Source organism: Bactrocera neohumeralis, chromosome 6, assembly GCF_024586455.1.
Source record: "Bactrocera neohumeralis isolate Rockhampton chromosome 6, APGP_CSIRO_Bneo_wtdbg2-racon-allhic-juicebox.fasta_v2, whole genome shotgun sequence".
In the NCBI taxonomy this organism is placed as follows: Eukaryota; Metazoa; Arthropoda; class Insecta; order Diptera; family Tephritidae; genus Bactrocera; species Bactrocera neohumeralis.
Window position 1 is genome coordinate 18708400 of NC_065923.1, and position 22656 is coordinate 18731055.

The 22656-nt window shown below is 34.7% G+C and overlaps 3 protein-coding genes across 10 annotated transcripts in view; 2 read left to right on the forward strand and 1 right to left on the reverse strand.

The window, feature by feature from the left end:
- Positions 1–2990, forward strand: part of LOC126760958 (trichohyalin) — a 184940-nt gene extending 181950 nt beyond the window's left edge. For 4 of the 5 annotated variants that reach the window (XM_050476785.1, XM_050476783.1, XM_050476787.1 and 1 more), the window contains one exon: positions 692–2990. In XM_050476785.1, coding sequence (XP_050332742.1) covers positions 692–2201 — 1510 coding nt within the window. In that variant the 3' untranslated portion in view covers positions 2202–2990. The remainder of the gene's footprint in view (positions 1–691) is intronic. The other variant, XR_007667278.1, reaches the window with a different exon arrangement.
- The window catches only part of LOC126760985 (heat shock protein 23-like), a 450653-nt gene that overhangs the window by 9717 nt on the left and 418280 nt on the right, over positions 1–22656 (forward strand). The gene's annotated exons all lie outside the window — the stretch shown is intronic.
- The window catches only part of LOC126760963 (HIV Tat-specific factor 1), a 37157-nt gene that overhangs the window by 639 nt on the left and 13862 nt on the right, over positions 1–22656 (reverse strand). For 2 of the 4 annotated variants that reach the window (XM_050476804.1, XM_050476803.1), the window contains exons 3-6: positions 7599–8756; positions 7334–7536; positions 409–575; positions 14–200 (exon numbers count right to left, since the gene is read on the reverse strand). In XM_050476804.1, coding sequence (XP_050332761.1) covers positions 14–200; positions 409–575; positions 7334–7536; positions 7599–8736 — 1695 coding nt within the window. In that variant the 5' untranslated portion in view covers positions 8737–8756. Of the gene's footprint in view, positions 1–13; positions 201–408; positions 576–7333; positions 7537–7598; positions 8763–22656 lie in introns of all 4 variants that reach the window. The other 2 variants (XM_050476801.1, XM_050476802.1) reach the window with 1 other exon arrangement.

The window sequence follows — 22656 nt, forward strand, 5'->3', positions numbered from 1 at the left end:
TTTTTATACTCACATCATAAATGACCACCTTTCGTACGGTGCCACATTTGCTGCACTCCTCACGCAACTCATTCTGATAGTCCAGTATCAGCTGCACTTCCTTTTCGAAAATTATTGGATCGAAAAGATTTTTAATGATAACCACCTTCTCATTTTTCGAGCGTTCACCGCGCATTTTTTCCGGACGCCAGTCGAAAAGTCTAGAAAAATAAAAATGAAAATATTACTTCGAAATTTCGAATTCGAAATTTAAATTCGAATAGTTTTCGAAAATCAAAAAATTAACTAAATTTTAGTAAAACTTCCATGGTGAAAAAATTAAGCTTTAAGAACATGGGGGGCTTATTATGTGGGTGTTGAAAGGTTTCGATTTGGAAGCCTTTAAGCAGCGACCCTCGTCACACTTACTTTTCTTTCATTTTCTGCAACTTCTCTTTGTCCTTCTTCTTGCGTTTCGGTTTTAAAGCTGGATTGTATTCGCCACGCATCTGAAATTTGGCACGTTGCACGCGTATTTTATGACCACGAAGGTTATACTCATCCAAAATATTTAAAGCCAAACCAACAGACTCCACCTGCAAAATCAAAAATGCAAATAAAGATTAGTTTTAAACATAAAAACTTAGATCTAAGCTATATAAAACCTTGAAAACAGAATAACATTCACAAAACCGCTACTTTCAACTTTCAGATCCAATGTCATCGTAAAGGCGGACGGCAGTGACGAACAGATCGTGCTACCGAAACCACGCGGCAGAGCCGGACACAATCGTGGACGCGCAGGACGTCGTCCAAACCGACCGACCACAATCCATCCGAACGATATCGATGCACAAGCGACCTCGAACTCGCCAACAACTTTGGCACATTACAACGAAATACCGGTGCCAGCTACAGCAGCGCCCAACGCGCCCAACGCAGCCAATCGGGCGCGAAACGGACAAAAGCAAATGCCGCATGATCGTGTCGTATGGCGACAACGGCAGAAGGAGAAGCGCCGTTTGGAGCGCAAGAGACAGCGCGCACAGCAAATGCAGAAGGAGAAGGAACGCAAATGGAACGAACAACGGCTGCGCATACTGGCGAATCAAGAGCGCGAACGACAACGGCACCTGCAGGAACAAGAACAACAGGACCAACAACCGAAATCATACGAACAAACCGAACAGCCGCGACGTGAACTGGATGAACTGAGACAGCGCGAAGCCATCGATCTGGAACGACAACGCCAGCAGCAACTGGCCGAAGCGGAAGTCAAACGACGCGAATATGAAAGTCGGCATCAAGAATTGGAAGCGCTGAAGAAGCAACTTGCCGAGGAGAAGAAGAAGCGCGACGATGAATATAGCAGCGCAGAACGCATACGACAGGAACGTATCGAACGGCAGCGAGAACGTGAAGAGAAGGAGCGCAAAGAACGTGAGGAACAAATGAAAAAAGAGCAGGAAGAACGCGCCAAAGAAGAAGCGAAACGTGAACAAGAACGACTGGAGACGGAGCGGCGACAGCTCGAAGAATACGAAGAACGTTTAAAGCAAGCGCGCGATGAACGTGAACGTGAACTACACGAACAGCAAGAACGTAAGCGGCAAGAGGACGAGGCCAACCGACGACGCTTGGAGGAAGAAGAGAAGCGGCGGCAAGAAGAGATTAAACAACAATTGGAGGAAGAAGAAGAACGCTTGAAACTGGAACAGCTGGAAGAAACACGCAAGCTGGAGCGACAAGAACTAGAACGACTGGCGGAAGAAAATCGACGACGCGAAGAGAAGCTACGCCAGCGACAGGAGGAGATCGCCCGCCGCGAAGAGGAGCAACGTAAAATCGAAGAAGAAGAGGAGCGCATAAAGAAGGAACTCGAAGAGGCGGAACAACGACGCAAGGCGGAACACGAAGCGCAAATCAAGCAGGAGGAAGAAGCGGTCAAGGCGCGTGCCGAAGCCGAACAAAGAGCAGCCGAGGAGGAGAAACGTAAGCGCCAAGAGCGTTTCGATGCGTTGAAAAAGCAAGATGACGAACGCCTGCGCCAAGAGAAGGAGGAGAAGAAGCGCAAATATGCAGAGCGCCTATCGCGCCTCTCACCGGAAGATCAGCGCAAATTCTTCGAAATGCGCAAACGGCGAAAGGCCAAGAAGACACAAGAATTGCTGCAACAAAAACAGACAGCCAATGGCGGCAACGAGGCATACGAGGAAGAATAGAGGAGCGGCGGCGGGTGGAAATTCAACAAATCAAAATGGATATTAGAATTTAACGGTATATAACGGTTGAGTGGTAAAAACATATGTTTATTTTTTGTTTTTTTAGTAAGAAACTCAAAGCTCCACCAAACAGTCGACTGTATTTATATTGGTTTTGCTTGATCCCCGCAAACTCATGCGAAATATTATTTAATTAAAATAAGTCATAAGCATAAATATTTTTTTATAAATTTAAGTCGTTGCTGCCATTATTTCACTTGAATAGTTGTACTCGTGAACGCTCAATGTTGTTTTTTAGCTCCTTGCACGCTCTCCATTTTATATTGTCACATATACATAGCTAACATATGCATACATACATTTGTGTATGTGTGTGTATAAATAAGAAATTGAAAGAAAATCTTATAATTGGTTTGAAAGGAAATCTTGTTTAAGTCGTAAGAAAAATTACCGCTAAGGCACTACATAGTATTAGCTTTAGTAGCACACGAGCGGCGCTCCAGTGACTTCGTCTACTGCTCGGCAACTGCGCCAGCTACACTCGATTGTAAATTTACGAAAAAATTATTATTATTAATTTATAAGTGGGCGACAGGCAGCCGAAGAGGATTAATAAAAATTAAAGAAATACTTCAAAATTAATTGAATAAAATAAAAATAAAAAAAAATCGCAGAAACTGAGTTGTTTGTATATACATAAATAATAGCACGCATGTGTGTGTTGTAATGTGGAAAAAGAGTTTTATCGCAATGTAACTGTAATTTATAAACATTTATGATTATATAAAAGCAATAGACTTAACCTCACATTATTGTTAAAGTTATGTAAAAGCACATTTGAAAAAATAAACTCTTTTAATAAATAAAAAATTTATTAGAATTAAATTGGAATTAAATTTTTAAATTTTCAAAAATTAAACCGAAAATAGTTTTAAATTTTTTAAAATTAATTATTACTTAATTTTTAATTAATACTTTGTTTTTAATTTTGATTAACTAATTATTTTTATTCTTTTTTAATTGGAAATATGTTTTTTTTATTTATTAATTCATTAAAATTTTGAATTAAATTAATTTTTTAATTTTTAAACAAAATAAGATTAAATTTTAAAAAAGTTCTGATCTATAAAATTTAAAATTAAATTTTTATTCACTTTTAAAATGTAATATTACTTTTTAATAATTTTTTTAATTTTTGTTAATTTAATACAAAAGTTAATTTAAAATAAAACTAATTTAAATTAATTTTAATTAATTTAATTTTATTTTATTTTAAATTTTCAATAAAAAAAATAATTAAAACTTAATTTAATTTAACTATACATTTTTTGAAAATTTAGAAATAATAATTAATTTTATTTATTAAATTTAATTTATTAAATAAATAATTTTATTGAAAATGAAATAAAATTTTAATTATTTTTTTAATTTTCAAAAATTTTTAATTAAATTGAATTAAGTTTTAATTCATTTCTAAATTAAATTATGAAAGAAATTACTTATATTTTAAAAGTTGAAATTAAATTTTATTCATTTTTAAAAATGTAATTTTACATTTTCAAAATAAGTAAATAATTAATTTAAACTTTTATTTTTTGCAAATTAAAAATAAAATGTAACTTTTAATATTTTTTTTTAATTTTTAAATTACATTATGAAATAATGTATTTCTTTTTAAAATATTCTAACTAAATTTTGATAAATTTTTATATACAATTTAAAATTTAATTTTTTAATTTTTGAAAATTAGTAAAAAATTTAATATATATAAAATTTGAATGAATTTATAAATTAAGTTTTAACAATTTTTTGAATTCTGAAATTAAATTATAAATTAAATTTTTTAAATTAAAAATTTAATTTTTTAAATTAAAAATTTAATATTTTAATTTTTAAATTAAATTATAAAAAAAATATTTTTGTTTAAAATATTCAAACTAAACTTTTTCTTTAAAAAATGTAAAATGAAATTTTTCAAACTTAAAACAAAATGAATTTTTAAAAAATGTATAAATATTTTTGTTTTTTTTTTTTAATTAAATTGTAATACATCTTTTTTTATTAAAAATTCAATACTAGTTAATTTTTAAAGATTCAACATTATTTTTTTAACTTTTGAGAATTTAAACACAATTTTGATATTTTTTTTTTTCAAAAATTGAAAAACAAATTAGATTAACTATTAAATTTAATTTAAATTTTTTTTTAATTTTAAATAATGTTTTATATAAATTTGGAAAAAAAACTTAAACAATTATTTGAAGCATAGAAGTAAATAACAAATAAATTGCATAAAAACAACAACAAATAAAAATAAATTAAATAAATATTAAAATAAGCACTAATGCGGAAAAAATGTAAAACAAAAATGTTTTTTCAAAGTATTTAACAACCTCCACAGATTTTTATTTAAAATTTAAGTGCTTTTACACAATTTTTTCAACCAAAAATTCACAATACTGTTAAACATGTTAATCGGGTCTAAGAAATAACTTAGTATAAGACACTTTTTCCGCACAAAAATAATAAAATTTATTATAAACATAAGAAAAAAATATTTATAAACTAATTTAAAGCATATTGAGCGCTAAAAATATAATTTTGAAGCTCAAACTTCATAAAAAATATAGAAACTACTAATATAAGCCTTTTGTATTTTTAATTTTAAAACAAAGAATAAAAATAAAACTATAAAACATTTGCTTAAATAAGTTAAATGAACACTACATGTAACAAATTGCTTTTAACAAATATTAAAATTAAATTTTAATTTTCACTGTTAATAAAAAAGCAACACTGAACGATATTAATAACACGATTTTTGTAATTTTTTTTTGTTTTTTGAATATTTAACAACTTATTGTTAGCGATTTCGTATGCAATCGTCTCTTACAATACAAATATTTGTACATAAAAGCATATAGCATACACAAATACATATGTACATACATAAAACGAAGTACATACAATACATACATATGTAAACCGATTCGAAATGTGCAACTAAACTAAATGCAATTTTCATCTAATTATTACCTCACAGTATGTTTTTCGTCTTGATATTGTAGTATAAACGAGTAAATGATATAAATGAATAAATGAAAACGAGCACGTAATGAAAACATATTGAATTCTACTTAGATGCTTACATACACACTTACATGCATACGAATACAGAAAATTTGTATGTAAATATTTAAGAATAATTATGTAATTCAAAGCAAATATATAAACATGCGAATCGAGCACCGTAAAATATGTAACTAACCCTAGAATTAACAGTAAAATGATCGAACGAAAATGTAAGTAAAACAAAAACAAAACTTTGTTGTAATTGTAATATGAAAGCGTATGTATGTATGTAGCTCCAACGATATAGTGAAGCTGTGAAAAAACAATTTTGGAAATCAGCAAACATGCAGCAGCTACATACAAACATACATTGATAATGTGAAAGGTAGAAGTAAAATTGAAGCAACAATAAAGTTTTGAAAACTATATAAAAACACCAATAAATTAATGTTTTATTTATTGGAAAAAATTATTAGTGAACATTAGCGAAGGGACGTTGAGCTATTCTGCTGAGTGGCCTTAGTACGTTTTTTGACTGAATTAGTAAAAATATCTTTGATTTCCAAACACATTGTCAGCATTTTTGCCAAATTCTACAAAAAAATATTTCCCAGTATTTCCCGAGTATTTCAATAATAATAGTATTTCTCTACATTACCATTTTTAATATCTGCATATTAGCCAAAATTTCTAATATTTATAATTTTCTGAAATTCCCAGTATTAACCAGTATTTCTTATTTTGCGAAATTGTCTACGGTTGTAAAGACCTCTTAAATTTCCATAAACATTATGGGAATTTTTTCTGAAATTCTATAAAAGCTTTTTTCAAAGGGCATTTCTATAATAAGAGAATTCCTCCACATTAACCAAAATTTCCTACATTTATTATTTTTAGAAATTCCCAGTATTAACCAGTACTTCATATTTTGCGAAATTTTCAGCGGTGGTAAAAACCTTAAATTTCCATAAACATTATGGGAATTTTTTCCGAAATTCTATAAAAGTGTTTTACAACGAACATTTCCCAGTATTGTCCGAGTATTTCAATAATATCAATAATAATAGTATTTCCCCACATTAACTACAATTAAATTGTGCAATATTAGTAAAAAATTCCAATACTTATTATTTCCAGAAATTCCCAGTATTAACCAGTATTTATTATAACTAACAGCTGTAGTCCATTCATATGTCAGTAAAAGACAATGTTATTTACTGTTTCAGAATTATGCTTGTACATAAAAAATTATTTTCTCCCTATCAGTATAATTCAACTTTATCCAAGAGCTTTTAACCCTCTATTATTACCAAAAATTTCACTATAGTTCCAATAGTATGACAAGGCGTAAATTAGTATTTTACAGATTTGCCTTAATTTCCATTAATCAAGAGTTATTACCCCCGTAACATTTACTAGAAAAAGTTGTTATTCGCAAGCAGTATTCCACGGTATTGATTTAGAGTTATTATTACCGTGATATTTATAAGAAGAACCAGGTGGTTTTTAGAGCAATATTTCCCAAGAATTTAAGCTTGAAGTACATCAACTTTGACCGTATTAACATTAGAGAAATTGCATCCCAGACTCTAATACATTTCTAAATTATAATGGCACCGAGATATCAGTTATTGGTCGAATAAATACCTTGCGCCGGCACTAATAGGATAGTTGGACTTTTTCGAAAAAGACAATAGTTTTTAAAAAATCATGAAAAAGTTCATTAATTTCAAATTATGGAGAACCCATAACCTTATGAATCACGCTACGTTTAAAATTTTTTAAAGAAAATTGCAAAATTGAAGCATTGATTCCGACCGTCAAGTGTCTACAGTTTATAGTGGCCATTCGCAAGAGATATGCAAGAGATTTCATCCGGGACATGGAAAAGTCAATGAATCAAACAGAATATGGAAAATAACAGGAATATTGACACTTTCATCAAAAATTGTCTTAATAAAACAAAGTGTTCGACATTTCTTGAATAAAAATTCCAAATAAACCACTCCATACCATATGTACTTTTAAAGTAATAGAAATAAAATAATCTTGATACTCACTTTAATATAATCACACAAGCCATCGCCCTTGAGTTGACCATCGGACTCCGCATACAGTTTCAGTTTATACTTTTGCGTTTGTGGATCGCGCATAATCATGCCGCATTTGCCCATCAGCTCGGCGAACTCATCCATGGTAATGTCCAAGGGTAAATTCGAAACATAAACTTTCGTGTTCTGCTCGGGATCCAAATCAAACCACTCTAAAAAAAAAGTAATGAAGAAGTGATTTTCACAAACAAATTAAATAATTCAATTTACTCACTTGGCGGCTCCTGCGCTTTCCGCTTTATAGCAGGTGCACCCTCGCCATTTGCATACGCCGCCGCCGCTTCTGCAGCCGCCTTTGCCTCCTCGGTCATACGTTGCAATTCCAATTCTTTCTGCTTTTTCTCTTCCTCCGCTTTACGTCTGGCCTCCTCCTCCGAGGCACTAGTATTATCTATGAAACCGTAATTCATCTGATAGTGCGCCATAAAGTCATCATCGATCTTCGGAAACCAGGCGTTCTTGCTCTCATCCCAAAAGAACACCGTGCCATCTTTATCGGTGTAAATACGTTGGCCGTCCTCGTCAATGTCATAGATCACATTCGTTGGATCAGTGGCATTCGATTTTGGATCTGTTGTTTGTGCGGCGCCCGTTTTTGGTATCCACTCCTTTTTCTCCGCATCCCATTTGTAATGCTCCGTTTCGGTTGTTTGTTGCTGCACCTTCGGTATCCACTTTTGCGTTTCAATGCACCATTTATAGTGCTCATTCTCATAGGGATTTTCAGTGGACGTTGTTGTACTCTCAGCTTTGTCGGCGTCACAAGGCAACCAATTATTTTCTGTTGTACTCCATTTGTAGCGATGATGCGTATTGGGGTCCGTATAGATGGCGCTGCCATCGGGTTCATACGTCACATGCTGTGCGTAATTGTCGTCCAACTGCGCTTCAGTAGAAGGTGCCGAAGCTGATGGTTGAGTATTGTTATCTGCTTCTGTTAATTTTGGATTGTGGATTTGGTTGGATTCTTTTTCTTTAACAAGCACGGTTTCTTTTTCGTCCTTTTCCATACCAACTTTCGCTTTTTCCACGGCGCTCTCGTTTCGGTAGATTTCAGTGGCACCAACAACATCTGGAGAAACTGTCGCATTGGCTACATTTTCACTTTCAGTTATCTCTGCATTTTCACTCTCAATTTTCTCTGCATTTATACTTTCGGAAGTGCTTTGTTCTTGCTCTCGCGTTGTGGAAACTTCTTCGATTTGTTCTCTTGAGGTAGTTGAAACTATTTCTTCGTGGGGTAAAGTTGTCGTTGGCGCTGCAGGCGTTGTTGTGGGAGTGCTTTCTGATTTTTCCCTAAACTCGGCATTCTCACTAGATGCTTCCGGCATTTCTTCCGAATTCTCACTCATTTTTCATTATTTTTATTTGACTAAAACTAAAAGAAAATAGACATATTATTTATATTAACAAATAGTCGAAAAGGGAAATGAGACACATTTGCAGACAAAACAAGAGATAAGCCAAAATGCGTGAGTAAGAAGAGCTTGACAAGCTGGCCGACAGAGGTAATGCTCGAAAATTCTACGAAAAGGTGCGACGACTAACAGAAGTTATCAAGACCGGAGCATACTCTTGTAGAACCCGCAGAGGTGATCTAGTGACTGGTGCCCACAGCATACTAAAGTTATGGAGGGAACACTTCTCCAGCCTGCTGAATGGCAGTGAAGGCATAACATCAGGAGATGGCGAACCCCATTCCCCAATGCAAACAGTCGTCGCACTCGCGACTTGGGACCCATGTCACTGTTGAAAGTCATTACTTTAAAGTCGTAGACAGTTTCTTCTATCTTGGTACCAGCATTAACATCTACAACAACGTCAGCCTCGAAAACCAACGCAGAATAACTCTTGCTAACAGGTGCTACTTCGGACTGAGTGGGCAATTGAGTAATAAAGTCCTCTCTCGATAAACAAAGACCAAACTCTACATGCCACTCATCATCCCCGTCCTGTTATATGGTGCAGACGCATGGACACAACTGATGAGTCGGCGTTGCGAGTTTTGCGACAGAAAGGTTCTGTGGAAGATTTATAGTTCTGTACGCTTTGGTAACCGCGAATACCGCAGTCGATGGAAAGAATGAATTTTTCTTTGAGAAAGAGAAATGTTGGTTCAAACTCATTGAACTATTAATGTTTGGTTCCGAAGAATAAGAAGAAATTACTTTAGTCATAAATATATTTTCATTCCATTAATTAACCGTTGTTTTCATTTCCATTTCTTGAAGCACTCGTTTCCACATTTCTGCAGCCTATTTCCGGCGGCAGATTGCAAAAAGGCATTAAAAAGTCATTCTCTTTTAAACACACATTTTGCAAGGTGCTAACGGTTATTTATTTACTTGCAAGTCCGCATATTTCTACGCGTGCCTTAGATGCTGTTTTTACAGTTGACCAAAATCGCGTTGGAAAATACAACTTCCGCTTTTGAAAGCCAACCCCACATATACATATATACGTATATACATATCTTAAGGTCAAAGGGCAAACGAAAGAGAAAACTTGTGCCACAATATTTATTTTGTCGCTGCTAATCATCATTACATTTGCCACCACAAGTCACACGCACGAATCCTTTTAAAAACACCCATTATGTTTGCGGGAAAGTGTCGCACGTTCCATGTTCTAGAAGCTGAAGGTCAAAGCGAATGCTTTTGCACTTCACGACTTCCGGTCTTAGCCGTTTGCGTTTATTTTTATCCTTGTGGCAATGCGTGCAGCAGGAGGTGCTTGCGTGCCTAGTCTCCCCGACCAGTAAAGTAAAAACACCAAAACCGTTGAGAACTTAGTTTGGGTTCTTTATGCTATAAAAGCTTTGGGAACTTCGAGCAAGTGTGGCACAGTGACAAACAAATGAATTTTAGCTTTAATTTCAATAATTCATCGATGTCAATGACCAATTCCTTAGAAATGTATATGGTAAGTAAGGGGTCAGTTGAAAAGTCTCCGGCTTGACACAAAAATGGCGAAGAATATTCCGGTATAAGAAAGCTCCGTACAAAGTGGGTGCCGCGCTAGCTCACATTTTGCCACGAGTTGATGAATCGGAGCAGTGTTTGTAGATATTCAAGCGTAATAAACCCGAGATTTTGCATCGATATGCCACAATGGATGAAACATGACCCCATCATTTCATGCCGAAGTCCAATCGACAGTCGTCCAGTGTGGACTGCACGCAGCATTCGGCTGTCTAGGTTATGGTGTCTGTATTTTAGGATGCTCATGGAATAATTTTTCTATGGTAGGCTACCTTGAAAAAGGAAGGGCCAACAACAGCGACTAATACACAGCGTTTTTTCGGCCGTTTGAAGGACGAAGTCGTACGAAAAAGGACGCATTTGAAGAAAAAGAGGTGGCTGTTTCACCAAGACCTTGGTACAAGTCAGTGAACATTATGACAAAAATCCACGAATTGGGCTTCGAATTGCTTCCGTATTCAGCGCAATCTCTAAATCTGGCCTCTAGCGACTATTTTCTGTCCTCAGATCTCAAGCGAATGCTTGCTGGGAAGAACTTTTCGTCAATCGAAGATGTGATTGCCGAAACTGAGGCCTATTTTGCAAAATCGGTCTACAAAAATGGTATCGAAAAGTTGGTGTTCAGTGTTTCACATTGGAGGGGAACTATGTTGAATAAAAAAAAACGAAATTTGCCAAAAAAATGTGTTTTACGCTGGTAAGGCTGGGAACTTTTCAATAGACCTGTTACAAATGTAAATATTTACTATATATGTAAGTCTATTTGATGTGTCGGTAAAAATGTTGTTAGTGTAACGTAAGAACTGTTATTTTAAGCTAAGAAATATCGATCGATGGCTTAGATCAACACAACCACAAAAAGCGCTGACTTCTTGCCTTAATAAGGTGAAATGTTGGTTTATTGGGCTTTTATTTAGGTTGACACGTTGTTTACTTCATATCTAAATATTTAAGTAGCGCAAATTGGGAGCAAAACTTTTAGTATGCTAAGATAATGATGGTTAAGACAGCGAGTGTTCAATAAACATGTCATAAGAAATATGGTGAGTACAAATATACGAGTGCGGCTTGATATGTTGCGAGCCAGTTCTTCAGTCATTGAAGAAGGAATATTTATAAAGAAAAAGCGAGAACTGTATCAAAGATATAATACGGTCAACAAGTGATTTCTTACGGCATAAAGGAGTATAAAAAGATCTTTTCGATTTTGGATCAGTTTGTATGGCAGATGTATGATATAGTAGTCTGATCTGAACAATTTGTTTGAAGATCATAGCGCTGCCTTCGGTAATAATCCACGCTGAATTTCGTGAAGATATCATGTGTAATAAAAAAGTTTTCGATACAAGAACTAGATTTTGATCGCTCAATTTGTATGGCAGCTATATGCTATAGTCGTCCGATATAGCAGCATGAGCAGCTTCTGGGAAAAAAAGAAAAGAACCTATGCAAAATTTCAGCTGGATACCTCAAAAACTTCCAGTTTTGTGGACCCGCCTGATTAGAAAGCGAATGTCCAAAATCCTTGATAATTTTTTTTTGTTGTAGCAGCACACAGCATTCTCCAAACAGTTACGGAGACAATTTCCGATTTGTCACATTTCGTTCTACTTACGTATACCCACTAATTGTGGAAAAATACATTAAAAAGGTTCACACTGACCAGTCTTAATATCGAGTTCAATCCGTGCTTTCAGCCCTTGGATCTCTCATAGGAGGCCCTTAAATATCCAGTTATAATTTAAATATGCTTATTGCTAAATTTTCTGAAAAAAAATCAAAATCAAAAACATACCGACCCAAAAAACTACTTTATATTTATAATTGCGAGGTAGCTGCATGCATGCCCCACATCTTCATATTTAATAAGTATCAAAAATCAATCAGCACATGACAAAGTTCAACGTACTCAATCGTTTATCCAACTCCAACAAAAATTTCCAAATTTCAAAATTGGACAACGTTAAAACTTTTAGAGGCAAGCGCCCATTGCACTTTTCGACCCAACAAGCGACCAACAACACAAACAAACTTTAAAACGAAACTGAAACTTTCCAAACAAAAGGAGAAAGCAAATGAAGTTTTATTTCATTTTTCCGCATATCAATATGCAGTTCAAGCGGTCAACATCAGATGGGTCAACAACAACCAGGCATGCATGCCAGTGCAGCTTAAATGGCGTGTATTTTATGTGGACACATTGCACTCAAAGTTGTTGCATATGTACATACATGCAGGTAAGTCTTTGTATGGGGAGAAACATTGCAAGCTACTAATTTGGCAAAACGCCTAAGCTTCCGCATGAAAACTCCAACATGAAAATATATTCCATTTTATATACTCTGAGTATATACTTAGACGATAGGTGGGCCAACATTTCAGCCGCATCAGTTTAATGGCAAACTTACCATATGTACTCCACGTATGGTATTGTACACCACACAGGCTGGATCGTAAATTTTTGTAAGAGGTCGTCAATAGAATTGAATTCTTATGTCTATTTGATAGACCATACCTCCAAAGGCACGTTAAACATTATCACAGTTATTCCTTAAGCGAGTAGTTAGATATCCATTCTCAAAGGAATATGTTGGGCATATATGTAGGTCATGAATATTTATGTAATATATGCGAAAGCTTAAAGCAAAGCTCAGAACAACAATGAATTGATGATTCCCACCAGTGTTTGGAGTTGCTAAATCAAAATAAACCAATTTTATACGGTCGATATGTGACAAAGGAAGAATCAAGATTTCAATTCAGAGTTTAAACGAAAATACTTTAACTACAAAAATTATATCCACTCTTTGATGATTGCTATAATTGGTTTATCGCCGACGAGGTAATAATATAATATAATCCAAGTAGAGGTACTTTTTTCCATAGCCTTTTTTTGACAGATAACGCGTGAGTCGTGTCAGGCTGTCATGTAATTTTTGTTCAGTATTGTTTGGCACTTAATCATGAAGAACCTTACGCCTGAACAACGTTTACAAACCGTTTAACTTTATTACGAGAATTCACGTTCTGAAAAGAATGCTTGTCGCGCACTTCACTCAACTTGTGGTCAACATAATTGGCCTACTGAGCGTACTATTCGCAACACCATCACCCATCTTGAGACCCAGCATTCATTATTGGATAATTTTCAACCGAATTTCCATCACCCAGTGAAAAAAATATGGCAGCCATAGCTGAGAGTATACCCGAAGACCGTGGAGAGTCGATTCGTTCGCAGCAACTCGGACTGACGGGTGGAGCGACTTGGCGCTTTTTACGTCGAGATCTTAAATTGAAAGCGGACAAAATACAGGTTGTGCAAGAACTGAATAAGCTCGACCTTCTTAAGCGACATTGCTTCGCTCTATAAGCTTTTTAAAAGTTCCAAGAAGATCCGACGTTTTGGAGCCAAATTTTGTTCAGCGAAGAGGCTTATTTCTGGATCAATGCGTTAACAAGCAAAACTGCCGCATTTTGGGACAAAGAGCAACATGAAGGGATTCAAGAGCTGCCATTTAATTCAGATAACGATAACTTTGGTGTGGTTTGTGGGCCGGTGGAGTCATCGCTCTTTCTTCAAAAATGATGCCGGTGAGAACGTAACCGTCAATGGCTACCATTATCAGACATGACAACCGACTATTTGATGCCAGAAATCGAAACTCGTGATCTCGGCGACATTTCCCACACACTCGCAACAATCCAAGGATTTGTTGAGAGAACACTTCGGTGATCAGATGATTTCACGTTTTGGACCGGTCGTTTGGCCACCAAGATGGTGTAATATCACACCGTTAGACTTTTTCCTGTAGGGATATGTAAAATCTAAAGTCTATGCGGTCCATTCCGGTCATTCGCCAGTTATCAGTCAAAATGCTCGAACGAGTCATTGAAAATTGGACTCAACGGATGTACATCTGAGACGTAGCAGCGGCCAACATTTGAAAGAGATAATCTCCAAAAAATAAATGCCAAACAATGTTCTTTCGAATGATAATAATCTTTCCTCTTTAAATTTAAAGTTTCCGTGTTTTTTCTTAAAAAAATTAGAGAACCTTGAAATGGATCACTCTTTATATTTGAAACTACGAAGCGTTATATGAGGATGTCTAACTGAAAAATTTCTAGAGTGGTTCTCCGAAGTTTATTCTACTTTTGAAATCTTTACTCGAATCACTTTGAAGGATTAGTGGTTGCTAGGAGGAACTGGCATTTTCCTTATCTGTTAGCACACCCGAATTCAGTTAGAAGTGGTTTCCACTAGGGCTCTTAAAACTATTCAAAAAACATGAAAACGGATTATTCGAATAGCTGGTTTGTAACCGTTCTTAAAAATATAAACCGATTAATTCTATTCGACTAGTCATAACTTTGCCACTATTAATCGAATAGTCGACGACTTACGAATATCCGGCTAGTGCAAACCGAATATTATTAATCGAATAATAGCCTATCCGGTTAGTCGATTAGTCGGAAACCAATAGCTCTAGTTTCCACATCATCAAGTGGAATATATAATATAAGATATCTGACATTGCTTGCCGCGGAGCCTCCACCATTAAAATAGTAATGATCCAACCCTGACCCTAGATCATCACAATCGCTAATTTCCTCTTTCAAGGAATTATAAAACTTCCGCTTACTCCTTCGCAGACTTAGCTATAAATCACGCACCAGAAACATAACAACCCGAGCTGTAACGATCATAACCACCAATCATTTCAAGCCATTTTTACCATCGAAGGGTCATAAACATAAGCCACAAATAGTTGCATGCGTAAAATAGTGGTTCTCAATAATAACCCAGAAAAGTCGTAACTCTTGCTGAAATACGTGCATAACGATTATAATGGCAGCCTAGGAATTGTGATTGATTCTAATTGACCACATTGGCACTTGCACTTGGAAGTCCAACAATGAGAAATAGGCTTCTGCTGTCGCAAATAAATTATACAAAAGTCTGATGAGTGCCACATTTCCATTTCAAAGGGCTCGCATGCATTGCCATATTTGTATAGCTGCATGGATATTTACCACGTTGGGCATAATAATAGGGACAAAGAACAAAAATTTAATGCCAAAAACTTAAAATGATGGTAAAATCAAGGTAATTTCGAAGAACCAGTTAGCTTTCGTGCTTCTTTGACTTATAGTAAGAAAAGTTACACCACTGATACAGTTCATAAATCGGTCGAACCATTTGTCAATGCAAACATTTCCTCGGAATTTTTTGAAAAAATAATTGAAAATGATATTTTCACAAAGATTTTCGAACCAAATTCGGAGATATCTCAAGTATATCTGTAAGAGTAATGAAAAAAGACAGCGCCAGAAATATGATATAGTTATCGCTTAGACAAAAAAAACGGAACTTGAATTGTGCGATGGAAACATCGTATCGTGGTCTGGAATTATTTTGATAAGCTGATCTATTTCCATGCACAGCACTGCATCTGCGCAAATCAAAAGGCATTTAAAGTCATTTCAATTTTCTTATTGGTTAATTTGTTGCGTTTTCACTTTTACTGTAGGCCGAGTGGCAATTCCTCTGCCACTTCTAATCTTTATTGATTTTTTTTCGCCGCAATTTAAGAGCCTTTAAATACGAGTACAGTGGTCTTTTTATTATTATACGAACGGTAAAAGATTAAGAAAATATGTAAATTTGTATACTCTTGCAACATGTTGCTACAGTGTATTATAGTTTTGTTCACCTAACGGTTGCATGTAGCACCTAAAACTATTCGAGATAAATATAGTGTATACAATGTATAATTTTGACAAAAAAAAGTCCCCGGAAATTGTAAATAAAGCGCAAAATATGTCCAAAGAGACCAGTTTGCGGTACCATTTTTGGAGAAATATTCAACTATATCGGGACGAGTCGAGCAAGGACGCAGTTCATCCAAAAAATATCCAGCAAAATCATTCGAATGGACTCGCGATAGATGTCGAGCTCTCTTGCCGTCTCTCTAACACTTAAGTAAGAATTCGTTAATGAGCTTTTTCTGACCACTGCCACATCCACAAAACGCGATTAGTCGAAAACCTATAAACACTAAATTAAGATATAAAATCTTAGAAGAGGGCACCTGCGGGGCAAAAAAATTTTGCAAAGTGGGCGTGGTCCCGCCGTCTAATAAGTTTAATGTACATACCTCTTAAACCATTTAAGAAACAACAACCAAATTCGCCTAGCATAAATATATTAAGAACTACTACCGACAATGAGGAAATGGGTGGAATCCGAGGTATCCCCGCTCTCCATATAACGGAACTGTTAAAATCTACTAAAATCGGAGTAAATCAATAACTAAATTTTTACCCCCGAGATGGGATGACAGGGCTTAAATGGAACCGAGGTCAAAATTGGACGATGGGAGTGGCACCGCCCACTTTTTGGTGAAATCACATATCTCGGCATCCCTCCGACTATTTAGTTCTTTCACTTTCCAGTACACAAATCAAGAAGCAAATAATATAACGGGATAAAACTTTGCACGAATGATGTCTTTAGTGTGTTCTACCTTATAACCAAAAATTGCCCAAATTCAACCAAAATTTTTCAAGCCCCTAAATACCGAATATGTGGACCCCAGTATCTAAAGTTGACTTTTCACCGAAAATATCGGTCAATGTATGGGATATACAATTGAAATTCAGAGAGAATTCTTTCCTAACTTTATGTATCAAAAATGGTCTGAATCAGGTCAATACTTCCTTTAACCCCCATATATGTAATATAAGGATTGTCGAGCTTCCGGGTGACTTTATACCTCATATATCGGCCAATATGTGAGGTATCTTAATATCTAGTGTTTTTCTAATATCGGTGCATTTTCGTGCTTAGAATCAATAAAAACGGCTGAAAACTAGCCTCAGACCCCATATAACTAACAAGCCCTATGTACCTAAAAGTATTACCCCTGCTTTAATCCTTAAAAGTTGCAAGAGTATAAAATGTTCGGTTATACCCGAACTTAACCCTTCCTTACTTGTTTGAAGTTACTATTGCGATGTCCATTATTAGCGACGAGCAGAAATATGATCTGTTCCCACTACGTAAACGTAACGGACGAAGATTTATATCTAGTCTGTGGGTTTCACTTCTTACTCTTTCTAGATACCCTCTCATCTTTAAAAAATCACAGAACATTTAGGGGCAGATTTACTTTAAAAGAACTAATTCATCATCAACATTTATTTGAAAGTAACCGTTGATTTCCCGAATACTATTATACCGACGTTTTCAAAATTTTCTACTAATTTTAATTTTTGGCGTTTGTTTTTGAAAAATCTTGACAGTAAATATCCTAAAAAAAAAAAATTGTCCAAGTCTGAAAGACACTCGGCTGGATTTTGTACTTCTAAGCTCGGGTTGATTACATCGAAAGAACAACTCACTATTTGTCACGCTATATAGAAATTCTTGTAAGAACTGTAGCGGAACTCAAATGATGTAAGACTGTACTGTTAGGTTACATTGTATCATCTATACAAACGAATATTTAATTACTCCAAGAAACGCCTACGCAAATCTTTAAGGTCGAGAGGTAGAGATTTAGCCGAGTGGGAGTAACTATTTCAAGAGAACAGCGCAAGGGTTTGTTTCTACAAAATTGCTTGACTTCAAGGTCATACGCGTATTTAAAAGGAATGGCGAATGGCTCTTGGTAACCACATTAATATGCGTAATTAACGCACAGTTGTCACGGATGTGGAAGGATAAAAGTCGCTATAAAATCGGGCCTAACGGCTGTAAAGCAAACACAAATAAGAGAAACACACGTAAGAACAACAAAATTCCAAGTGTAAAACCACCCACGCATAATTAACACAGAAATTTATGCGTAAGAAAAAAGGGGGGAAAAGTTCACTTATTTGCATTAGGGTGGTGCAACTAGGATTGAAATAAGTAAAAACATATATAATTTGTTGAAAGCGAGTTTAGTACGCGTCTTTGAACCTTTAAGTTTTATTTTAGAAGAAGAACTAATAGAAATTAGAAGAAGAAGAAATTTATATGACAATTACTGACAAAGATTTTAGCGAGAAGAATTCTACTTCTTCTCTTTTTCGTAGTCTCGGTATGGTCTTAGCTCTTACTTAAAGTCTTAAGCTCTTTCTGAGCTAAAATGGCCAAAAAATTATATCCCCATAAATTTAAGGACCACCCTTACTCATGTCCTGGAACATACTAAAACTCCTATGTCGATATTTGAATGTATAATAATTTACATTGTGTAATGCCCACAAAACCGCGTCAAAACAAATTTAGTACGAATTTGGCAAAATTAATGCAATTTATTAGCGTAATTCAATGGTAATGCTAAGACATTTACATTTTCTTGATTACTGACCGCAGCCAGAACGAATTTAAATCGCGCGCAAAGGTTTGAGGAATGACGAAAAGTACTATATATAGATAAATACAAATGTTAGTAGGCATATTTACTTAGAGCTGAGTACAAGCTAATCAATCATTAGTCATAAACACTCTATCATATTTGGTTTAACAAATGATTTTACGAGGTAAATTATGACGAATGAGGAAATGTCATAATCGATAGTTTGAAAAGTGAAGGATGGAAAGTAGTTTCGAGGCGATTAATAATAAATCTTAAGGGGTTATATACAGTTAGGATTTTCAAAAAATCGATTTTTTTTTTTTGCGTTTTCTTAATATATATAGTATATATCTGAGTATACACACACAAAATTTCAAGTCGATCCGACGAATATTTTCGAAGTTATAGACTACATGTAAAGTGCTTTCAAAACTTTAAACTCGTTTTTCTCGAAACGGTGTGTTCAAAGTCGAAGAGCAAGATTTCTCAGAAACGGCTGAACCGATCGGTCTGAAATTTTTACACAAGCTTCTTAACTATATTTTTTAGTAACTAATCGAAGGATTTCCCCATCCAATGAAAATTTCTTATTTTTATAAACAATTAAAAACCCGAATTTTGGTCGAAAATCGAACCTTTTGCTTTGAGTAGCCGCCATTTTGTCAAAAAATTTTTTTTTGCTAATTCCTTCGATCAATCACTAGATTATTTATTATATTAATGAAATTTATTTGGTTTTTGCATTTTAGATGATCCAGTCCAGAGATATCGTGCTCACCGCAAGAGGCCTTTTTTTTGTGGACCTCTGCAAAATTGGCAATATCGACGTTCCCGATAATTATTTTTGGCAATAAAAAATATGTGAATATAGTTTAAGGTTGTCATAATTTATGTACCTGCCAAGTTTCAAATCAATAAACCAAATAGTTTGCTTAGAAAAAATTCTTGAAAAATGCCTTTTTTTCGACCTCCTAACTGTATATAACCCCTTAAAACTAGTATAGGAAAACGGGCTTCTGTAATATGGATCGGAATTTACGACTCAAGTGCGGTATGGTAGTTTCTAAGACAATGGAGGAAGTCATGAAACTATTGGGGGAAAGCTACATGCCTGGTGAACAATTTCCTACATGAAACTTTGAACAACGACTTTTCCAGAGCAATTTTTGGGTATTTTTTCATTACATACAACTTAGCCATTTAAATTTTTTCAAAAGAACCCATAGTTCTACGTTAATCGAGATAAACCCTTAAAAATTCAACCACGCCTGTGTATATAAAGGGTAAATTCATGAAAATTCAACTTTTTGGAGTATGTTAAGAAATTTGGCTTCATTAAGTAGCCAGAAGTTCAAATTTTTAGCTTCAAATTTGTTATAACATAAAATATACAGTAGTGGTCATATAAATGTTACCATAATGTAAGTTGTAGAATAAAAATAAGCAAAAAATCTTAACATATATATAGTAAATTTCAAAGGAAAGTCTCCATTAGCCATCTGTAAAGAATATTTTGTAATATTTAGTATAGAAAATCTGTAATCCAAAATGAGTCTTAGTGCAACACGGCGTATGAGTAACATACATACTGAAATGTATTTTCGTGTCAAAAAATTCATTATGTTAAGGAAACAAATCATTGATTTGATTGTAAATAAACAAGGAATGAGATGTTATAAGACAAACTTAGAGAGTTCGTAAATAATTATTGGTCAGAAAAGAGCATTAAACTTCGAGAATAATCACCAATTTCTATAGGCAATTATGAACGCTGTTTTAGAATCGGTGAAATTTTATTCACGGATAATACGTCTGGACCAATCGACTTGACCGTTTAGATATATTTATCAGGTAATGAAATTTTTGATAACAATTTCGATTTTAAGCCACTCTGAAATGCAAATTTTTTCACAAGAAACGACTTTTTTAGGAAGCCCGGTTTTGTCAAAAATCGAAAATTACTAGTCCTAGTCCTTCGCTCATTATCTGATTTCTTCTATTATAATCTATTTTTTTTTTATTTTTGAATTTAAGATAGTTTTAAGCGGTAAACTCTACTTCACCGCCACACCTTTTTTTAATCACAGATTATTAAAGTATATCAAAGTCTACATTTTGAAACTCTTAGAACATGTTGCTGCAACCAAACGGTTGCAAGTATCACCTTAAACTAGTCTAGAAAGATATGGAGTTATATGTTATATATATAAATGATCAGGATGACGAGAAAAGTTTAAATCCGAGTGACTGAATGTCCGTCCGTTAGAAGCTGTAACTTGAATAAAAATTGAGATATCTTGCAAAAAAAAATTACAACAAGTTAGGAGGCGGGTCTAATAGACCACTGCCTCGCCAATAAAACCCATTGACCGAAAAGTGCCATAACTAAAACGTAAACTAAGTAGTTGCAGTAGCAAGGTGCTCTTTGTGGGCAAAAAATTTTGAAAAATTGGGGATGGCCCTGTCCTTTAATAAGTTTAATGTACATATCTCTTAAACCACTTAAGATACAACAACCAAATTCGCCTAGCGGAAATATTATACCGGCAGTGTTAAAATGGATGAAATCGAATGGTAACCCTGCTTACTCCCCATATAACGGTACCGTTAAAAACTACTAACTACGCTGTAAATCAATAACTAAATATGCCAGAGACACAAAATTTTACCCTCGAGATGGTATGGTTGGGCTTTAATGGAGCGAGGGTCAAAATTGGACGATGGGCGTGGCACCGCTTTTACTTTACTTTTAGGTAAAAACACATACATACTTATCTCGAGACCCGCCTGACTAAATTCGGTATATGACATTCTACTGACATTTCTATGTTACTGTATGTAAATGGGCGAAATCGGACTACAGTCACGCTTACTTCCCATATAAGCCAATTTTTAATTCCATCCGATACTTTCATTTCGAGCGTACAAATCAAGAAGCAATTAATACAACGAAGAAAACTTAGCACGAATAATTTCTTTATTATGCCACCATATGGCCAAAAATTGTCCAGCAAAAATCCAACAAAAACTGTTCAAGCAGCTAGGTACCGAATATTTAGACCCCAGTACCTATAGTTGACTTTTCACCGAAAAGTCAGGAAAACTATAAGATATATAATTGAAATTCAGTGGAAATGCTATCCTGATAGTAGTATGTCTGTGTGCTACAAATGGGTTGAATCGGCTCAATACTTCCCTGAGTCCCCATATACATAATATAGAGATTTTCGAACTTCCAGCTGACTTTATACCGCATATATCGGCCAATATGTGAGTTATCTTAATAAAATGGAGAGAGTGTGTTTTTCTTATAACGGTGCATATTTGTGCTTAGAATGAATAAAACTAGCCTCAGACACCATATAACTAACAAGCCTTATGTAACTGAAGGTACTTCCCTGGTTTTAATTTTTGCAAGTTGCAAGAGTATGAAATGTTCGGTTATACCCGAACTCTATAGCTCTTCCTTACTTGTTTCATTTATTTTTGAAATGAAATACTCCTTCAAAACAAAAAAAATCAGAAAAAACGTGTTTTTCACACTTTCAAGTGGAAGACCCTTCAGACGAAGACCATAAAAACTATGTACATATATGGTTAGAAAATTAAGAGTACTTTTCTGCTTTCTATTCGACACTGTAATATTTGAGAATAAATTGTTATTGTAACCTCAAAACTGAACTCCAAAACAATATGTATATATGTACATACATACATATATTCGAACTAACTAAAAAATTGCGCAAAATAGTGATGACCAGCATGAAATCCGATGACGCATACATGCATACACACATATGTACATATACATACATATATGTATGTATCAATATATTAGCCATATTTACTGTCGTTATTATTACACTCAGTGGAGTACGTAATTAACAACAACAAACTAAATAATCATTACAAGTTTAGTGAGTCGCACGAGTACAAAGATACT